Here is a 19,712-nt window from a genome sequence, read left to right on the forward strand (position 1 = left end):
CCTGGGACTACTGCCCTTCCTCATTAGATATTTTTAACATGCACTGTTACCACTTCTAATGTCCACACCCAATTGATCAAATAAATGATCAGAGAAACATCGCATAGCAAGGAGAAACCTGGGAAATTTCTGGTGTCTGTGGGCATAAAACAGCACGTGAAACCCAACCAAGAGCACAAGCAAGATGGAGACGGGTACTGAGGGTGGCCAGGGCAGTCTCATGGGGGCGGAGAATGCAAGGGTGTTCTCAGGAGGTGGATGGAGGGAACTTAGCCTCCAGGTTTCTGTACAGCCTGCTCTTCTAACAGTGAGAACGGATTCACAGTTCACTCGTGTAATTAAAAAATTAAGACCTTCTCCAAATGAGAATGTGTTTGCCTACGATCACCATAGGAAATCACATCTTCTCATTTTCACGTTACGTACCAAACACATCACTGTCTTCTGAGATCTCCCGGGAAAGGTCACGAGTGTTTCTCTTCTTTTCATATTCTCCTCTGTTAGTTTCACTATCCTGAGAAGGGGGAAGAAAAAAAAAACAACACAACATAAACTCTTAAAATACTCTAAAATGTTTTCCTACTGACACAGTTTGAAACTGATAAACAAATTCACATCCATCCTCAAAGTCTGAGATGGAATTTCAGTTCAGGGTGTGGATTTCTGTACAGGATGTGGAATTCTGCTTTGTTTTCTCTGCCTGAGCATGCGAGCATCTGGAGGATTTTTTTCATACAGAAGAAACTGAAATGATTAAATTAAACAAGCTAGACATCATTCCATGTATCTCAGCAATGTGACTACTTGGTCGCTGTTTTGGATTGTAAGCTGAAAGCATGGGATGGAATTGTTGCCAAAACTGATTCCCTTGGGTTCTAACTTTCTCCCAGTGGTAGCCCTGGGAGAGAAAAGGACATGGAACTACTGACTAGTTCAAAACTGGGAAAGGAGTACGTCAAGGCTGCCTATTGTCACCCTGCCTATTTAACTTATATGCAGAGTACATCATGAGAAAGGCTGGGCTGGATGAGTCACAAGCTGGAATCAAGACTGCTGGGAGAAATATCAAGAACCTCAAATTATGCACATGATACCACTCTAATGGAAAAAAGTGAAGAGGAACTAAAGAATCTCTTGATGAAAGTGAGAGAGGAGGGTGAATAGGCTGGCTTAAAGTCAACATTCAGAAAACTAAGATCATGGCATCCAGACCCATCACTTCATGGCAAATAGATGGGGAAACAATGGAAACAGTGACAGACTTTATTTTGGGGGCTCCAAAATCACTGCAGATGGTGACTGCAGCCATGAAATTAAAAGATGCTTGCTCCTTGGAAGAATAGCTATGACCGACCTAGGCAACATATTAAAAAGCAGAGACATTACTTTGTCAACAAAGGTCTGTTTAGTCAAAGCTGTGGTTTGTTTTACCAGTAGTCATATATGGATGTGAGAGTTGGACCATAAAGAAAGCTGAGTGCCAAAGAATTGATGCTTTTGAACTGTGGTGTTGGAGAAGACTCTTGAGTCCCTTGGACTGCAAGGTGATCCAACCAGTCCATCCTAAAGGAGATCAGCCCTGGGTGTTCATTGGAAGGACTGATGCTGAAGCTAAAGCTCCAATACTTTGGCCACCTGATGCAAAGAACTGACTCATTAGAAAAGACCCTGATGCTGGGAAAGATTGAGGGCAGGAGAAGGGGATGACAGAGGATGAGATGGTTGGATGGCATCACCGACTCAATGCACATGAGTTTGGGTAAACTCCGGGAGTTGGTGATGGACAGGGAGACTTGGTATGCTGCAGTCCATGGGGTCACAAAGAGACAGACACGACTGAATGACTGGACAAAGCAGCAGCCCTGGGGGAGAGCCCCTTCCAGGGGGCAGTACTGATACTAACGTCCTCGGCCCACCTGGACTTCTGAGGGGAGGGGCTGGACTGGCTGGGTCTCCTGTTCCCTGTCTCCTCTGGGAACCTGCACCCTTAGAGTTGGAGTTTCTTCCCTCCCCTCCCCTACTCCCTCTGCTCTTTTATGGAGACCATGGTGCTTTTTGGGGGGGTTTGGGGGTACCCCTTGTCCTTTTTCTTGTTTATGTCAATTTTTTCCCCCAGGGTGCTTTTTGAATTTAAAAATTTAAGTGCACAGAATAGATGTGCTTCAGTTTCTATTTTAAATCAATTTTATTGTATTTAATTATTTTCCTATGGAAAGCTTGCACTTGACATCAAATTCAAAAGGCACTGAAAAGTTCACGGGGAGATGGGTAGGCTACCTGGGCACCTCCCAGCTGCCACCCCACCTGTGGGTGAACTTCTACCCTCTGTCTTCCCCAAAACAGCCTGGGCTCATTTCAGCCATTGCCCAGGTTCACTCCTGTCTTCCTCTTTTTCGTCTTTATGTAAATGTGGCCACACTCTGGATGTGGCCCTGCTTCTTGCTCTGTCACTGAACCAGGAGTCCTGGAGAGGGTGTCCCTGAGGACACGCTGTCCTGGGCAGCAGGGACCCAGCCCCGCATCACAGTGTCACTCCTCCCAGCTGACCAGGCTCCTGCCCAGGACCCCGTGACCTGTTATGACTGATGCTGCCTTAATCCTTGCTTGCTTGCTCAACATTGCACAAGATACATTTCTGGAGGCTGAATGAGTCAAACCGTAATCTTTTAAAGACAGTGCCTAACTTGGCTTCTGGCCACACCATGGGCAGCCCGCCTTGCTGAGCTCCCCTCCCTGCTGCTTCACTCTCTGGGCTCCATGCACGCTATCTTGTCAGATCATTCCCTCCGCCTGGCCTGGGGCTTCAGGCTCTCACTGAGCCCCACCCCAATGCCAGTGGCTTCCCTGCCTCCAGTCCCCTTCTTGTGTCCCCCCTCCCCCCATCCTGTAGATCTGAGCTGGTCTCTACTGTAGACCAATATGCCCCATCCCTGTCTCCCCACCAACACTGTAAAATTTTGAGGATGGGGACCTTGCCTGATAAATCTTTCTAGCCCCAAACCTGGCACAGTGCCTGGTTCCCCCACAAGTGCTGGAGAGAAAACTTCAATTTTATGCTGCTTAAGAATAGCTTGAGGGCAGGAGGACAACGGGATGATGACAGAGGATGAGACGGTTGGATGGCATCACCGACTTGATGGACATGAGTTTGGGCAAGCTCTGGGAGTTGGTGATGGACAGAGAAGCCTGGCATGCGGCAGTCCATGGGGTCACAAAGAGTTGGACATGACTGAATGACTGAACTGAACTGAAGACTAGTTTTAAATGGCTAAGTTCTGTTTTGGCAGAGGGAGCCAAAGGTAACGTAATATTATTTTTTTGTATCTACCTATTTATTTTTAGAAGAGAGTAAAACCTGGAACAGAAAGAATTTTGTGATAGATTCTTTTATCAGCTATAAATTCCTGTTATCTGTGTTGGTTTCACATCTCCCTTCTATGCTGGTACCAACATCAGGTGCTGTGCTAAGTCATCTCAGTCATGTTCCCCCCTTTGTGACCCTGTGGACTGTAGCCAGCCAGGCTCCTCTGTCCATGGGATCCCCCAGGCAAGAATACTGGGGTGGGTTGCTATTTCTCCTCCAGGGGATCTTCCCCACCCAGGGTTGGAACCCAAGTCTCTCCTGCATTGACTGGTGGGTTCTTTACCACTAGCGCCATCTGGGAAACCCATCAATATCATATCTTTCATTAACTACAAAACAATAAGCTTTATTGGAGAAGTGGTTAATTAAATACAATCTAGCTGCTACTGTAAATCATTGTGGATATTTTTTCCCAAGTTTTAGTCAGGATGCTCCTGCAAAATCAATGTCTTCTAACTAGAACGGACAGTGTTTTCCTTCTCGGTAAAACTCAGTAAGACAGTGCTGAGGGGCAGGGATGATGGTTCAGAGGAAAAGCTGATATTTCAAGCAAATCACTGTGCTTTCAGTGAATGGAGGTTTATGATATGGTCACACAGCTTCCTCACATCCATGGGTGAGGCTGGAGTGGCATCGTGGTGAAGAGAAGCTTCGTGTCTCACACCATGCCTCACGCAGCCTCTGGGCTGTGGTAAGAGGTCTCCCTTCCATCAGAGCGCCCACAGGTGCGGCCCCGGGCAGTGATACAGGCAGGACCACAGAGGTACCTCCCCCTCCTCCCCCATCTTCTCCCTTCTCCGTACCAACCCTCTACTTGAGTAAACATCTCTCCCCCACACCATGGAGCACCAGGGTGTGTGGAAAGTACATGCTGCCCTGGGAAATTTGCTGACTAATTTCTGTCCAAAGGAAAAAACTTGTTTCTGAGACCTGATACTGTTACTATTCGTGAGTATAAAAAACATACCTAATAAAGAACACATTTTCAATATGCAAAATGTCCACAAGTGATACAAAGAAAATAAAGGTGACGTGTCTCAAATGGAATGGAATTTCTATGATAGAGAAGAGCTTCCTGTGAGTTATAAAATGTGATAAAGGGCTCAGCCTGTAAGAGGGTCAGGCCCGGGACATGGAGACCCTGTGTGTCCTTGTCCCAGTGTGTCCTGGTGCTTACGTTGTGTCCGTGACTGTAAGTCTCTGAGTGCATTTAATATTTGTGGCAGTTTTCCCTTCCATCAGCCTAACTGTGTAAGATTCCACTTACTTTCCCCTGTGAATTTCAGGGGAAAATACAACAAGCAAAACCCCCATAATTATCAATGAGATTCATTATTCAACAACATTGGCACAATGTTCATCATAATTCTAACCATCATGTCCAATCCCCTGGCAATAGACCCACCCGTCCTTTCAAGTGCATCACTGTTATTTTTAGAGATTTTCTTCTACTTGGTACAGCTACTGACACACACATACAATTATGGAAAAAAAGATCCTTTTTGTCAGCCCAGGCTTTTTATAAGACTGATAGTCTCAGGGTGGCAATTTTAGGAGGAATGACCCGGAGGATATGTTGCTGATCATTATTGAAACTTTTGACAAATAACAAGAAAGCTCTGGGGGAGGGGTAAAAAAAAAAAACCCACTGCAGTCACATTTTTTAGAAGCTAAAAAGTTTACAAAACTTCTGATTCAAACTAGAAAACACATATCAGGACAGGAAGGGTGTTGAAACATTTAAAAAGTGACATTCTAAACTGCAAAACCAGGTAAATGTTAGACTTGGAGACATGGTACACTATAGATTGCTTCAAAAAAAAAAAAGAAGTGAGGATTGGTTTTGAGAAGCGTGCAGTACCTTAAAAAAGGCATTTCATGAACTGCCATAACACTTGAGTGGGCATCATGGGTTTAGATGCAGGGGAAGTCTTACGTGGTTCTATTTCCTCAATTCTCTTTCCATTCACTCATTGATTCCCACGAGGACCTTGTCGCAGGAGCCAAGGATGTGAGGAATGTGACGATGTGGGCCTCCTTGGGGAGCTCCCGTGTTGTAGACAAAATGGACGTTTTTGCAGCCAGTCGCTACCAGATCAGTTCCATTTAAACTAGTCCCGGGTGGGGAGAGCCAGCTTGCTGAGTGAGCATCACGCTTACTTTTTCTGAGATACCCTAGGAAAAACGTAAGGTGTGATCCACCACACTAAGTTCCTCAGATGTTGAGCAAGGTAAGTTTCACTGGTCAACCCCCTCCCTCCCCCAGATGCTCCCTCCGTATCTTAGGCTTGACTGACGTCATCGTCTTAAACAGAAAGAAGAAACCCAGCAGAGATTTCATTACAGGCTCAGCAGCGGCACATTCACCACACTCCAAATCCACGTTTCAGCCTCTTGGGCTTGCCTGACAGAACACAGCCTGGTTGGACCCACAGAACTCTGGGTACCAGGCATCGTCCAGCAACATAACCCTCATCAGAGAAATCTCAGGGTGCCACACGTGTCTTTGACCTTAGTCATCATGGAGCGGGTGTTGTTGTTGTTTGGTCACTAAGTCATGTCTGACTCCTTCTGGCCTCATAGACTGCAGCACGTCAGGCTCCTCTGTCCTCCACTAGCTCCCAGAGCTTGCTCAAATTCACGTCCATTGAGTCAGCGATGCCATCCGACCATCTCGCCCTCCGCCGCTCCCTTCTCCTATTGCCCTGTCTTTCCCAGCATCAGGGTCTTTTCCAATGAGTCAGGTCTTGATTGTACCAAATCATGATTTGCACAAGAGCTAAGAACCGGGTCTCTGAGGACCATTTCTTGTACCTGAATCCAGCCCCCTCACCCCCAAGATGGGCACCTTTGCTTTGCCTGAGTGTGGAAGGAACATCACAACGCAGAGGTTTCTAGCTGTGTGACTGGAAAATTCCTGTGAACCAAGGACTTTTAAAAATGTTCTGGTTTCATCAGAGGAAAGGTAGAGAGGGCTTCCTAAAACGCCAGGGTGATAATTCCCAGAGACAGAAAGATCGAGGGCAACAAGGGAGCGTCCTTGCACACCGTCTTCCGTTGGGGCCACTGATCTCACACACGCTTTCTGACATGAGGTTCCTTCCCACTCTTTTCTCCCTGGATGCCAAGCGAGGCCTCAAGCAGAGGGTGGGCGCAGCTTCAGGGTCAGAAGGCAGAGCGTCCCTGGTAGGAATCCTGAGGGGCTGACTCGCCTCCCCGGAGCTGGGATGTCACCCTGCTCCAGGGTGGTTGCCCTCTGACACCCCTGAGCTCCCGTCCCTGCCGGTGACTTCCGGGAGCTGGTGCGGGCTTGGCCACTGGGGTCACCCAGGACACCCCCCGGCCCCGGATCCTCCCAGGAAGGCGCCCTGCTGGTGGAGAGAGGAGCCCGTGGAGCTGCGACCTGCAGAGGGGGTCGGGCGGGCACCTGGGGCGGAAGCCAGGGTGCTAACCAGCAGGCCCAGGCTCCAGAAACACTGTGTTTTCAAGGAAAATTGAGGAATCTAAGGGAAACTCTCTCTCTCTGTTTCAAGAAGCAAATCATTCCTCTCACACTCAGAATAAATTGAGGCCCTGTGGGGCTGGCCATGTACATGTTTAGCTTCAATTCCCATCGTGTGCCCTCAGTCACTTCTCAGAGACCTCAGCTGCCAGGGAAGCGAGGAAACCGTCCTGGCCGATAACCAGTCAGCCAGGGCCATGCGGGGGCCTCGGGGACCAGAGTGTGGTGGGGAGGATCGAATCTACAGGTGTTTCCTGTGGGTGAAAAAGCCCTGTGTGTTCCTTCTGGCTTCCCTGGGGGGCTCAGTCAGTAAAGAATCCTCCTGCGATGCAGGAGACTTGGGTTTGATCCCTGGGTTGGGAAGATCCCCTGGAGAAGGAAATGGCCACCCACTCCAGCATTCTTGCCTGGAGAATCCCATGGACAGAGGAGCCTGGCGGGCTGCAGTTCATGGCATGCAAAGAGTCAGACATGACTTAGCAACTAAACCACCACCACACATTCCTGTTACTTAAGTCTGGTGATAAACTTGGTTTGAAACCATTAAAGTACAGAAAAAATCATCTGTGCGTTTGTACATGTGTGTGTCTGAGTGTGTGTGTGCCTGTGAGTATGGATGTGTAAGTGTATATTATTTGTAGACTATTAAGAAGTATATAAAATACTTCTGATTACTCTGCACTTATTATGCAGCGTTTTTGGCTTATTTCTTAAAATAAACAAGGATCATAGTCTTATTCTTGCTGTTGGCTGGATTTGGACAAGTAACAAGATACTAGTAACACATCGAAAGCTTACGGGATCAAAGTAAAGAATAGGAAGAAAAATGAAAACTGCTTACTCTGGTAATAAAGTGGCGCAGCGGCTGTGGGAGAGTCGGCTGGCCCCTCCAAAGCAGAGCTGCCATTTGATTCAGCACACGCGTCCTCTGTGTACACCCAGGAGAAATGAAAACACGTGTCTGTGCAAAACCACACACACGTTCACAGCAGCACGACTCACAATCCCAACAGGCGGGAACAACTCAAATGTCCACCAACTAATGACTGGATAAGTAAAACAAGGCATTTTCCTGCAGTGGAATAGTATTCAGTAATAATCAGGGTGACGTGCTGACATGTGCTACAACACAGATGAGCCTTGAAAAGCATTATGTCAGTGAAAGAAGTGAGACACACACTCGTTGTGTGATTACGCACACGAGAAATGTCCAGAAGAGACAAATCTACAGAGGCTGAAAGTACATTAGTGGTGGTCTGGGGCTGTGGCGTGGGGGGTGGAGGGATGGCTAGAGTGATTAACTTGAATAGATTTATGACTAAAGCCCCCAAAAACGCTTCCTACTCAATACTGTGGACTCCAGAGGAAAAGAACGATGACATTATGACTCTCAGTGAGATGAGATTTCAAACCCAGGGCCCCTTTTCTAGATTTTTCTGGAAAACGTAAGAAGACTTTTTGATGAGTACATGAAAAATCTAGGATTTTTAAAAATTAAGAAGCTATATGAGAAAAACGAAAACATATGTCCACACTAAAACTTGTCTGTGAGTTTTGTTTTTAATGGTTGTTATTTATCGTAGCGAAAAGGTGGAACCGACCCAACTGTCCATCAGTGGATGAATGGACACACAAAACGTGAGATATCCATACAAGAGATACTATTGACCTTAAAAAGAACGACAGGCTACAATATGGACGACCACTGAAAATGTCATACTACCCGAAGGAAGCCAGGGAGAAAAGACCACATATTACATGGTTACATTCAGACATTCAGACAAAATGTCCAGACTACAGAAATCTAGAAGCACTGGTCACTTACGACTAGGGTCTGGGAGGCTGGGGGGATGAGTGACATCTGAAGGGTACAATTCTTTTCTGAGGTGATAAACAGGTTCTAAAATCAACTGCTGTGAGAGTTCCATGCATCTATGTCTAAACTAAGAAATATCACTGAATTGTACACATTATACAGGTGAATTGTATGGCATGTGCATCACATCTCAATAGAGATATTTTAGAAAGCATAAATGCTTAGTTTGCAGGCAGTTTAAATGAAACGCTGTAGCATCACTAAAAGGAATTTAGCACTACACATCTGAGGTACTTGTGACCCTATTATCTTGGATTAAGAAATGATCCTTTTACTACTTACTTTTAAAGCCACCCTCTCTGGAAAACCATTTAGTAGTGTAATTAACATCGTTGCTGCTGCTGCTGCTGCTAAGTCGCTTCAGTCGTGTCCAACTCTGTGCAACCCCATAGACGGCAGCCCACCAGGCTCCCCCGTCCCTGGGATTCTCCAGGCAAGAACACTGGAGTGGGTTGCCATTTCCTTCTCCAGCAAATTAAAGTGAAAAGTGAAAGTGAAGTTACTCAGTCATGTCTGACTCTTAGCAACCCCATGGACTGCAGCCTATAAGGCTCTTGCATCCATGGGATTTTCCAGGCAACAGTACTGGAGTGGGGTGCCATTGCCTTCTCCGAATTAATATCGCAGTGCTCTGTAAATAAGCCATGCAAAGAAAGGAGCTCAGGACTTTATTTCATCACCGACTTTCAGAAGTCAGAGCAACATAAATCTTAACTAGTGTCACAGTAAAACTGTCTATCGAGGTCTGTTATGTAACTGGACATTCTAACATCTATTTTAGGAATGCAAATATCCTGCTATTTATTTCTGTAAGTCACTGCTCTATCAGCTGGTTAAGTAGAATAAAAAGGATGCTGACACAGGAAGGGCATGGGGTGGGGGGAGAGGGAGGTGAGTTTCAGTGGAGCTCTTTTACTGAAAGAGTTTGATGGTTGGGTGACTCGAAAGTTTAATTAAAATGTACTTACAGCTAATTCACAGAAGGGCATTCATTTAGCGCAAACGGATATTCTACATTACTGAAAACAGAATAAGGTAATGGAAAATTCTGACTTTCTTCATCTGAAGGTGAATTCACGTCCTTTAGTTTTGTAGAATGAAAACCTCTCCTACCTACTTTCCTTGAACTTGTTGCTCTGAGCCTGCATGTGGGTATTCAACTGCTTCCTTGATGCAGACAGGATGAAGAGCAGAAGGCTAGTACTGGAAGAGGCATCTTTGCTCAAAGGACAAACAGGCTGATGTATCCTGTTCCAACCATTTTTCTGAATATAAGCCTCACCTCTGCCTCCTGTTTCCTCCTTCCACACAAAATGGGCATAATGACACCACGTAGTTCCTAGATTATTCTGAACATGAAATAGTCCATACGTGTCGTGACTGTGACAGAGTCTGACCCTTAGCTAGTACGGTCACTGCTGGACTTCATCACTACTGATTTTACTACATGCATTTTCTGGGTTTTTCCCACATTTTAGTAAAGGTGGAACTAAAATCTTCGTAAGTAAAAATCAGGCTTTAATGTGCCTGTTAATGCAATAAGATCGAGAAATAAAAGGAAGAGCGATTTCACAGACAACTCAGATTGTGCCTGTGTTCTGGTTCCCTTGCTTGAAAGGAACATACTTGTTTTGCAAAATGGAATTGCCACTTGCCTCTGCGGTGCTTTTCTTTGTAGCTGAGTTTCATATGCACGATCATCCAGGCAAATCCCCTAAACAGAAAACCTGCTCAGACTCGCTCCAGGAATCAGAGACACAGTCAGGCCAAAGCTGGTTTCCACCCGATCAAGAGCCAGATGAGTCACCTGAACTTGATTAAGAAACCAAGTGCCTCTCAAGAACTTGACACACACATGGCTGACGGGCGCCAATCACTCGTCAACTGGGGTCAACGCCTTGCTCCATCTAAAGGATGTGCTGGACACTCTCTGCAAATGCACAGTCAGGTATTTCCAGAACAAATAAGGGCCCCTGCAGGGTTTGAAGTTCACTACCGAGGTCAGCTTGGATGCCTCCCACTGACCAGACCGCACCCAAGCCGACCATGGGGTGAAGCGCCCACTGACTCGCTGGCCATGCCAGTGCCCAGGGGCCCAGGAGGTTCGGGCACAGGAGGGCTGGTCTTCGTTCCCACAAGGTGTGCATTGCAGGGTGGAGGGGAGCCAGCCAGGGAAAGAAAATGAGCTCGGGGGTGTGGGTGGACACCAGCTCAAGGGGCACATGATGAGCAGCTGGAAGAGGGGGTCTGCAGCTGAGCAGCTGGAAGAGGGGGTCTGCAGCAAGGGCAGAAGGAGGGAGGAGTGGCGGGTGCAGGTGGGGGGGACGGGGCGTGGGGGCCAGGCCCCTGGTGTGCCGGCAAGGACACTGTGCCGACTGAGTCTGAAAGAGGCACCGTCCCACCAACACACTCGAAAACATTTTATTTTTAAATTCTGAGACGCTTTTTTTTTTGTGATTTAGTGCAGCTCGGAGAAGGTCAAGTGTGAACACACACATGTCTTTGAATAGCCGGGGCTGCAGCCACCCTCACTCTCCAAGGGGAATTAGAGTAATTCACAACCTGCCTTATTTAACTTGCCTTGTAACTCATGATTTACATTTGGTTACATAGGATGTGTGCAACAGCATAATTTAGGATGTAGTAAACAAAAGACTTTGTCTTTCAAGTATCGAAAGTCACAGAAACAATAATGAAGTTTATCTACACTTCTGTTTAGCCATATGACAATTAAATTAACATGCGTATCAAATCTCAATTAGGATCATCATGTGTTAGACTCATCCAAGTGCAGAGCTTGGGCTGAGGCTGAGAAGATGTCCACACAACTGCCAACGGGTATTTTACAGTTTGGAGGCTGGTGGACAAGAAAATGTCCCCCACCCTCACACAAACACACACACACAACACACACACATACACAGAAAGATGAATCTTCATTAATGTATTCCAGTCTCTAAAATCTCTCAAATTTAAACTTTTAAAGCCACATTGCCTTAGTCATGAGTGAAAAGGACAGGAAGCATCACTTTGAAATCTGGATTTTTAAGTTTGGTTTCATTTAAAACATTGCAAGGGTGTTTGATTTTTAAAAAAGCTTTTCCTTAATAACAAAGCAAGTCCAGAGTTTTTCATACAAAAGGACACACTTTTCACTGTCAGAGTTGGATATAAACTTGTCCTCAAAGATAAAATAACACGGTGGCCTTTCTGAAATTACCTGGCAGAAGGTCAGAAACAGCAGCTTGGGAGCTGCCCATGGGCACCCCAAGCAGCGAGTTGGAAAGAGACTGAAGATTAAAACCATCCACCACCCACACCCTCTCCCCAGCTGGTCCACCCGGACCCCCTAAAGGAGGGCGCTCAGTACACTCTCCATTCCTGGGAAATGTAACTCTTCCACCTGCTTCATGCTTGAATGAAGTCACAACAATTCAAGAAATCTTATCTGCAGTGCCATGTTTGCAACCATGTTCTCAATCAAATGCAAACCCCAAACTGAACCTGAATGGTATTTCATGTCAAGTGGATCCATCTTGAGCTCAAATACTTCCCCAACTTAAAAGAAAACAAACTATTCACTGAAGTCAGCATTGCCTATCTTGTTCTGTGCTGCATGTCTGATGACAGGCTAACGTCTCTGGCCTCCTCGTCCCGTCCCATCAGCTCTCAGAAATGATTTAGCGTCACAAACACAGGAACAGAGGAGTTAGGGGCTGGGACGGGGAGGGAAGGAATGTGGAAGGAACGCCTGTGAGACCAGCTGAAAACAAGACGATAAACAGGTGTGTCGTAGGTCACCCGGCTCCCGATCCTGTGTGATCAGCTGCTGGGGGCCCAAGAACATGACTGTGAGGAGAGAAGGCTCATGGCGGGCTGGGGTGCGGGGGACTGAACATCTGAGAGCCGTCCATTCGGGGGGGCGGGGTGCTTTGCTGTAGTTTCATCCAGAGGACAAGTTTATTGTTATGTCATTTATAGTTAATGACTGGTATTCAATGTGTCACTTTTCTTTTTCCTAATAGTTTCCCAGTTTATTTGTTTCCATTTAGGAGTGTGTGCGTGTGTGTGTGTGTGTGTGTGTGTGTGTGTGTGTGTGTGTGTGTTGAGGGCAGGGCAAGTTGGAGGAGAAGCAATACAGAATCTATGATCCATCTCAGAAACGTCTGACAATATGTCACTTCTACTCAACAACTCTTGTGGCCCAAAGTCAGTTCTTTACAAATTTGCTCAGAGTTTCTTAAAAAACTAAGTTTGCTCAACCCTAATAAGCCCAATGGTAGGGTAACAGGACATAAAAGATGTGCACAGCAGGGGACTTCGTGCCCCTGGGGTTTCAAGTCCTAAACTCTAAGCAGCACAGGTGGACAGGGACATTACTTTGCCAACAAGGGCCCATCTAGACAAATCTATGCTTTTTCCAGTAGTTTTTCCATTTTGCAAAACAAAAACACATGTATGGATGTGAGAGTTGGACTATAAAGAAAGCTGAGTGCCAAAGAATTGATGCTTTTGAACTGTGGTGTTGGAGAAGACTCTTGAGAGTCCCTTGGACTGCAAGGAGATCCAACCAGTCCATCCTAAAGGAGATCAGTCCTTGGCGTTCATTGGAAGGACTGATGCTGAAGCTGAAACTCCAATACTCTGGCCACCTGATGTGAAGAACTGACTCATTAGAAAAGACCCTGATGCTGGGAAAGACTGAGGGCAGGAGAAGGGGACGACAGAGGATGAGATGGTTGGATGGCATCACTGACTCAGTGGACATGAGTGTGAGTAAACTCCGGGAGTTGGTGATGGACAGGGAGGCCTGGCGTGCTGCAGTCCATGGGGTCGCAAAGAGTTGGACACAACTGAGCGACTGAACTGAACGGAACTGAATTGAAGGGAGGGCCCCGGGCGGGGGTCCACGAGGCCATCGCTAGGAGGAGCAGGGCTGGCCGAGGGCGGGTGGAGCACAGCCAGGCGGGGGCATGAATCAGGGCTGCTGGGCTGCCTCCTGCTGGTTTACGCTCCCCGGGGCACCACCTCATCGCTGCCTCATTATTTTTACGAGGGCTGTTGAGGGGGCGGTTTGCTCACTAATGATACCCATGTCTCACTCCTCACTCAGGTCTGTTTGTGAGGCCTGTGGCCACCTGACTGACAAAGGTGTACGTGTTCTCAGTTCTTCAGAGGCAACAAAATGCCCACTCACAGTCCTTACGAATCAGAATCAAGCGTAGGCTTGTGCTCTTTATCCAAGACTGTGACGACAGACTGTCTTCAGTCCCCTCGGAGTGCAGATGGGTGCTGACCACGCGCGTCGGGGGCCCGGCTGTGAAATGCGAGCTCAGGAAGACTCCATAAGGCTGCGCTCTCCTGCTGCTGAGAAGGGCTGCCTCTCAAACGCAACGCTCGTCACCCTCCCCCGGGACACCACCACCCCTTGGGGCCCAGAGGACGGCTGGGAGACTGCACCCCCTTCAGAGGCGGCTCTGGGTCCTTCAGTGCCGATTTCACAAGCTCAGCCTGGACGAGGTCTTTCATTCTATACTCCTGTGGTTCCTCCTCAAGTCAGGTACAGATCCCACGCTGATTTCTCCACGACTGTAATCAGAGACTATTGATCACTCACAGATTTTGGAAGGCCTCCTTGAAAGGGCATGTTTTCTACATGATTTTACTTCTCTTTTCAAGAGCTCACTGAAGTCCTAGCACTAAGCAAGTCAGGTGGCAGGCCTCTGCAGGAAGTGCAGGAAACTCAGAAGCAGTTAGCCACATGGATGCTGTTTCCATGCGTGTCTCCCAGTCCTGCAGCAGGCGGCCCCCTTGGGCGGGAACAGGGGACCCTCCAGGCCGAGGTCTGCGGCTGGAGCTCACGGCGCTGACCTCTGCAGCTGCTGGTACTTACGAAGGTGTGTTTTCAGAAGACTTTACCTTCTGAAGTCCATATTCACAGCTGTATGAAATCGTATGACTTTGAGAAAGAAGGAGCTCCTGCAAGTCTGCCAGGTTCTGGGGACGCTGGAACTAAGGGTAGGCATGTCAAGCACGGTGGGACCACACTGCCCCTTGAGACACGCGGATCTTAAAATCTAAGTCCTTTCAAAATCAGTAACATTAAAGATTTGGCTCTTGGGTTGTACCAACCACATTTCACGTGCTTCTCAGCCACGCGTGTCATGTGGCTGCCGCCTGTAGGTCTGCACAGCGAGGAACTACCGGACAGTCTGCCCACCGGGAGGGAAGTGTGGGAAGTGGAGTGCTGGTCGCTCGACTCTGTGCCACCCCATGGACTGAGCCCGCCAGGCTCCTCCGTCCACGGGACTCTCCAGGCAGGAAAACTGGACTTGATAGCCATTCCCTTCTCCAGGGGATCTTCCAGCCCAGAGCTTGAACCTGGGTCTCCCGCATTGCAGGCAGATTCTTAACCATGTAAGCCACCAGGGAAGCCTGGAAGGGGGTTTAAGGCTCCACCCTTGAGGTAAAGGGGGATTCTTGACAGGTGTATGTGTGTGTGTGACACAGATGGACATACCAACAGAGATGGAGGGAGACAGACAGACAAAGGACTCTGGGACTGTTGAAGACAGATCGGAGTGCAACTGTGCCCGCATCTCACAATCTAAGGCTTTACTAGACATTTACTAGGTGTTTCTGCGTATCTGAGTATCAGATTTATCAGATTGACTTATTGACTTATCAGATTGGTAAGTGTCTGCAGGGAAATACTTTCTATTTTTCTGCCCTCTAAACTTTAAAACGTCTCTTATTTAGCTTAGTAACTACTTGAGTTTTCCAAAAATAATTATTCAATTCTCACCTAAGACAATGGAATTACCTGAATATGGGTCTGACAGTTGCCAACATGGTGCAATGACTTCCTGCTCGAAGACAGGCAGCCCCGTCATGTGGGTCTGGGTGACCCGACCTGACGGAAGAGTCTCTTAGCAAACCTGCTTCCCGCGCTGTGCGGTAGTCATGGCGACGGTGGCTCAGGAGGAACCGCCGGAGGAAGCCCGATGTGGGGAGAAAGCACCCTGGCTTGGGGTTTCAAAAGCCCCACTTGTGCTGTCCTCAGGGCAGGTGGCGGGGACGATATCCTGCCCTGGGGCTGGGACCCCCAGGTGAAGAGTGCCAGCCTGGGGCTGGCAGTGTGGGTGGCGGGCGCACTGGAGCCCCCCAAGAGCAGCCCTGAGGAGGGGCAAGGACGCACACATGGGTGAGCGGAGCCTCAGGGCTCTTAGTTTCCGTGTGGGTGGAGAAAGGACAGCGGAGACCCGGCAGCAAGTGACAGCTTCAAATAGAAAGCTTCCTCCTCTGGAGGCCGGGGTGGCAAGTAGGAGGCCTCCTGCAGCAGAGAGACCACCGACGGCATCCAGCACTTCGGCCAAGATGATGCTGGGTCACGGTTCTAGAGGAATGCACTGAGGCAGGAACCGCTGGGGGGAGAGAGCCTGTCCCACAGCGGGAAGTCCTCCGGTTTGCAGGAAAGGTATTTTCCTGGCAAACCTACGCTTTCATCTCTGCACTGGTGGGGAGGGCTGAGCTGCTTGGTGCTTCTGTATGTATTTGCAAACTCCACCTCTCACTTCTCAGAGTGTCAGGCACAGCACCCCAGGGGCGCATCAGACAGTGGGGTTTGCTGATTAAATACCCAACAGCTTCCCCAGGGCTATGATTATCCCTGGAGGGGCGGCCAGCACACACTGGGCTTGGAGGAACAGTTCAAAGAGCTAATCAGTTTAATTGGAAACACAAAACAGACTAACCAGTTACTCCCTGCTGTAAAATTCAGACAGGCATCTGAATTCTGCAATTGCTCTCGACCTTGTTTCTCAGCGTGGTATCTTTTTTCTTAAGTTGATTAAATGGAAAAATCCAGAAACATGGCCGGGCACCTTTGGGGAACTTTTGTGGGCCAGATACCACTGCCAGGAATAGTAAGGAGGTCCCACAGGTGAAGAGCAGACTTTCAAAGTTATTATTGTTAGATTTTCCAGAGTTGGAATGGATCATCATTTGATTCCATCATTTTGGAAAATGTGTGGGGATGCCAAGATAAAGTGCTCTTTTATTTCTCTCGTTTCCTGGTTATAATGCTTCTAACTGGGCCTCCCTGGTGGCTCAGGGGTGAAGAATCCACCTGCCAATTCAGGAGACTCAGGTTTGATCCCCGGGTTGGGAAGATCCCCTGGAGGAGGAAATGGCAACCCACTCCAGTACTCTTGCCTGGGAAATCCCATGGACGGAGGAGCCTGGTGGGCTGCAGTCCACGGGGTCACAAGAGTCGAACACAGCTGGGCGACTGAAGAACAGTGCTTGTAACCAGTGAACAGCTTCATGAGTTTCATATGAGAAAAAGACACAATGAGATTTTAGAGCTCCTTTCTTCAAGTTGATCCCCACATGGACCGGGGTCAATGTTAAAAAAAAGAAAGTTAAACAAAGCTTAAGACCCACAGGGGAGAGACTGACTGTGGTCAGAGCCACACTGCGAGATGGCAGAGCAGCCTCAGGGACCGGCCTGGACCTGAGCACTGGGGGCTCTGCCGAGGGTCAAGTGGGCTGGCTTGGATGGCGTCCGTCCCCCAGGACCCAGAGGGGCCCGGAGTCTCGTCCACCTGCGCATGGGCCCTGGGCTGCCGGGCACGGCCTTCCCAAGGGGGTAGGCGGTGCTATTTTTAGCTTGTGGAACAGGTTTTTCCTCCTGGAGACTCTGTGGGCAGGGCTGCCGAGAACTGCGTGTCCCCTGGGACAGGTCACCTGGGCCAAGTTCTTCCCCAGTTCTGCCGAAGGCCCTTGTAAATATGCTCCGCCCGAGAAAGAGCCGGTGAATTAGCGAGGGGGGCTTTCTGGAAACCAAATCCTGCAGGACACGCAGGAAAACAAGGACCCGAAGGCGAGCAGGCAGCCTTCCTGCCTGAAGGCCTCTGGTCCCCCTGGTGGACAGGTCTCCCCCTACCAGCCTCACTCTGCTCCTGATGGGCCAGGAGGGCACTCACAATCGCCTCGCTGCCAGACGGGAGCCACACGTGGAAGGTGAGACTGGAACAGGGACCGAAAGGCTGGAGCCCCTTCCCTCACGTGCTCCTCCCTGCATCCTGGCACAGCTTTGTCAGGAGAGAGAAGCCAGTGAGCCAAGAGTGGGGTGTCATGGGGAGGAGCCTGGGGACAGAGGTCATGTGTTCCTGGCAGGGAGCCCCTGTGGGTAGTGGTGGGCGCCCGGCAGGGCAGGGGGTCACTACACAGAACCTCTGCCTCTTTCGCCCAGCACAGGCCTGTGGGTCCAGGAAGGCAGCCCGTGAGGGCCTGAGGACGTGGGGCCGATGGTGGAGGCGACGCCAGCGGGGAGAGGGGCAGCAAAGAAGCCAGAGTTGGGGGGATGCACGAGGTGACTCTCCCTGCAGCCCCCTGCCTGTTAACAGGTCAACAACTGTTCCCAGGACAAGCTCTCCTCCACCCACTGTCTCGTAAGTGAAAAGAAAGCCTCCCAGAATGGCTGCAGAAACATGCAGGATGGTAAACAGTGGGGCATGAGTGCATGAGATCTTTTCTGTTCTAAGCTGAAACTCCAAGTAACACCACAGACCACTCCCCCTAAAAGGCCTCCGACATTTTCTATCAAGTTACAAAAAATTAAAAGAAGAGTCATGTACAGATGTGAGAGCCGGACCATAAAGAAAGCTGAGTACCAAAGAACTGATGCTTTCGAACTGTGGTGTTGGAGAAGACTCTTGAGAGTCCCTTGGACTGCAAGGAGATCAAACCAGCCAATCCTAAGGAAATCAGTCTTGAATACTTACTGGAAGGAATGATGTCAAAGCTCCAACACTTTGGCCACCTGACACAAAGAGCCAACTCACTGGAAAAGACCCTGATGCCAGGAAAGACTGAAGGCAGGAGAAGAAGGGGACGACAGAGGATGAGATGGCTGGATGGCATCACTGACTCAATGGACATGAGTTTGAGCAAGCTCTGGGAGATGGTGAAGGACAGGGAAGCCTGGCATGCTGCAGTCCATGGGGTCACAGAATCCAACCCGACTTGGTAACTGAACAACAACAATGAAGAGGACTGTTACATGTAACAACTTCCCACAGAAGCCATTGGTCTAAAATGACCAATTTTTTTTTTTTAATTATCAGAATGTTAAAATTTAGCTTTCAGATAAGTATGGGCTCTCCTGTTGCTCAGAAATCTGACTGGTAAAAATTAAACCAACGAGAAGGATGTTTTGCTGTTTTACAATGTCCAACAACAGGAAAGAAACTGCAAGCCACAGTGAGGTTTTCAGAAGCAGACTTGCAAATCAGTTGCTCTGAGCCTTAAAATACCAGGTACTAACAGGATGGGGCTCTCTTGAGAAGAGCTGCTTTTCCACTTTCACTGTCAGCGGGGCCTCTGTGCTCCTGGGGCAGATACCGCCCAGACCACAGTAACTGAACATTCAGAGTCACCGCTATCTTCACAGGGAGAGCATCAGTTCTTGTGCGAGTTACACGAAATACCAGGAGTCCCCAGTGAGTATCCACTAGGATGTTTACACATTGAGAACACGGGTCCTCCTGTCATGCGGGAGGGGAGAATTCCAAACCAACAACCCTGTAGAAACGTGAACCCCTCTAGCTGCCTTGGGCCTGAAAGCAATGTTTTCTCTCAAGTGTTTGAAACACTTTATAAAATATGAACAAAAACAGTAATGTAATCACATATTTACATGAATGGCATGGAAGCAGACTATGGAAAATTACCCACTTGACTGACACAGAAATGTTTGAGTCCAAATACAGATCAGAGAAGCACCCATGGCAGAAAGTTCATTATTCTTATATGAAACCTGACTACAGATCCTCAGCAGAGAGGTCTGGGGGTTGCAGCATGACGTAACTCAATCCAGTGGGTGTTTATGAAACACTTGTGTGCACATGCGGTCCATCCTCAGCATCATGACATTCTGTGAACTGTCACTGGTTTTGAGTTAAAGG

General features: G+C 48.4%; 1 protein-coding gene across 3 annotated transcripts in view; it reads right to left on the reverse strand.

Annotated features, from left to right (window-relative positions):
• The window catches only part of MBP (myelin basic protein), a 101,548-nt gene that overhangs the window by 58,846 nt on the left and 22,990 nt on the right, over nt 1-19,712 (reverse strand). For 2 of the 3 annotated variants that reach the window (XM_070452999.1, XM_070452998.1), the window contains one exon: nt 427-514. In XM_070452999.1, the coding sequence (XP_070309100.1) occupies nt 427-514 (88 nt within the window). Of the gene's footprint in view, nt 1-426; nt 515-19,712 lie in introns of those variants that run through there. The other variant, XM_070453001.1, reaches the window with a different exon arrangement.

Source organism: Odocoileus virginianus, chromosome 22 (genome assembly GCF_023699985.2).
Source record: "Odocoileus virginianus isolate 20LAN1187 ecotype Illinois chromosome 22, Ovbor_1.2, whole genome shotgun sequence".
In the NCBI taxonomy this organism is placed as follows: domain Eukaryota; kingdom Metazoa; phylum Chordata; class Mammalia; order Artiodactyla; family Cervidae; genus Odocoileus; species Odocoileus virginianus.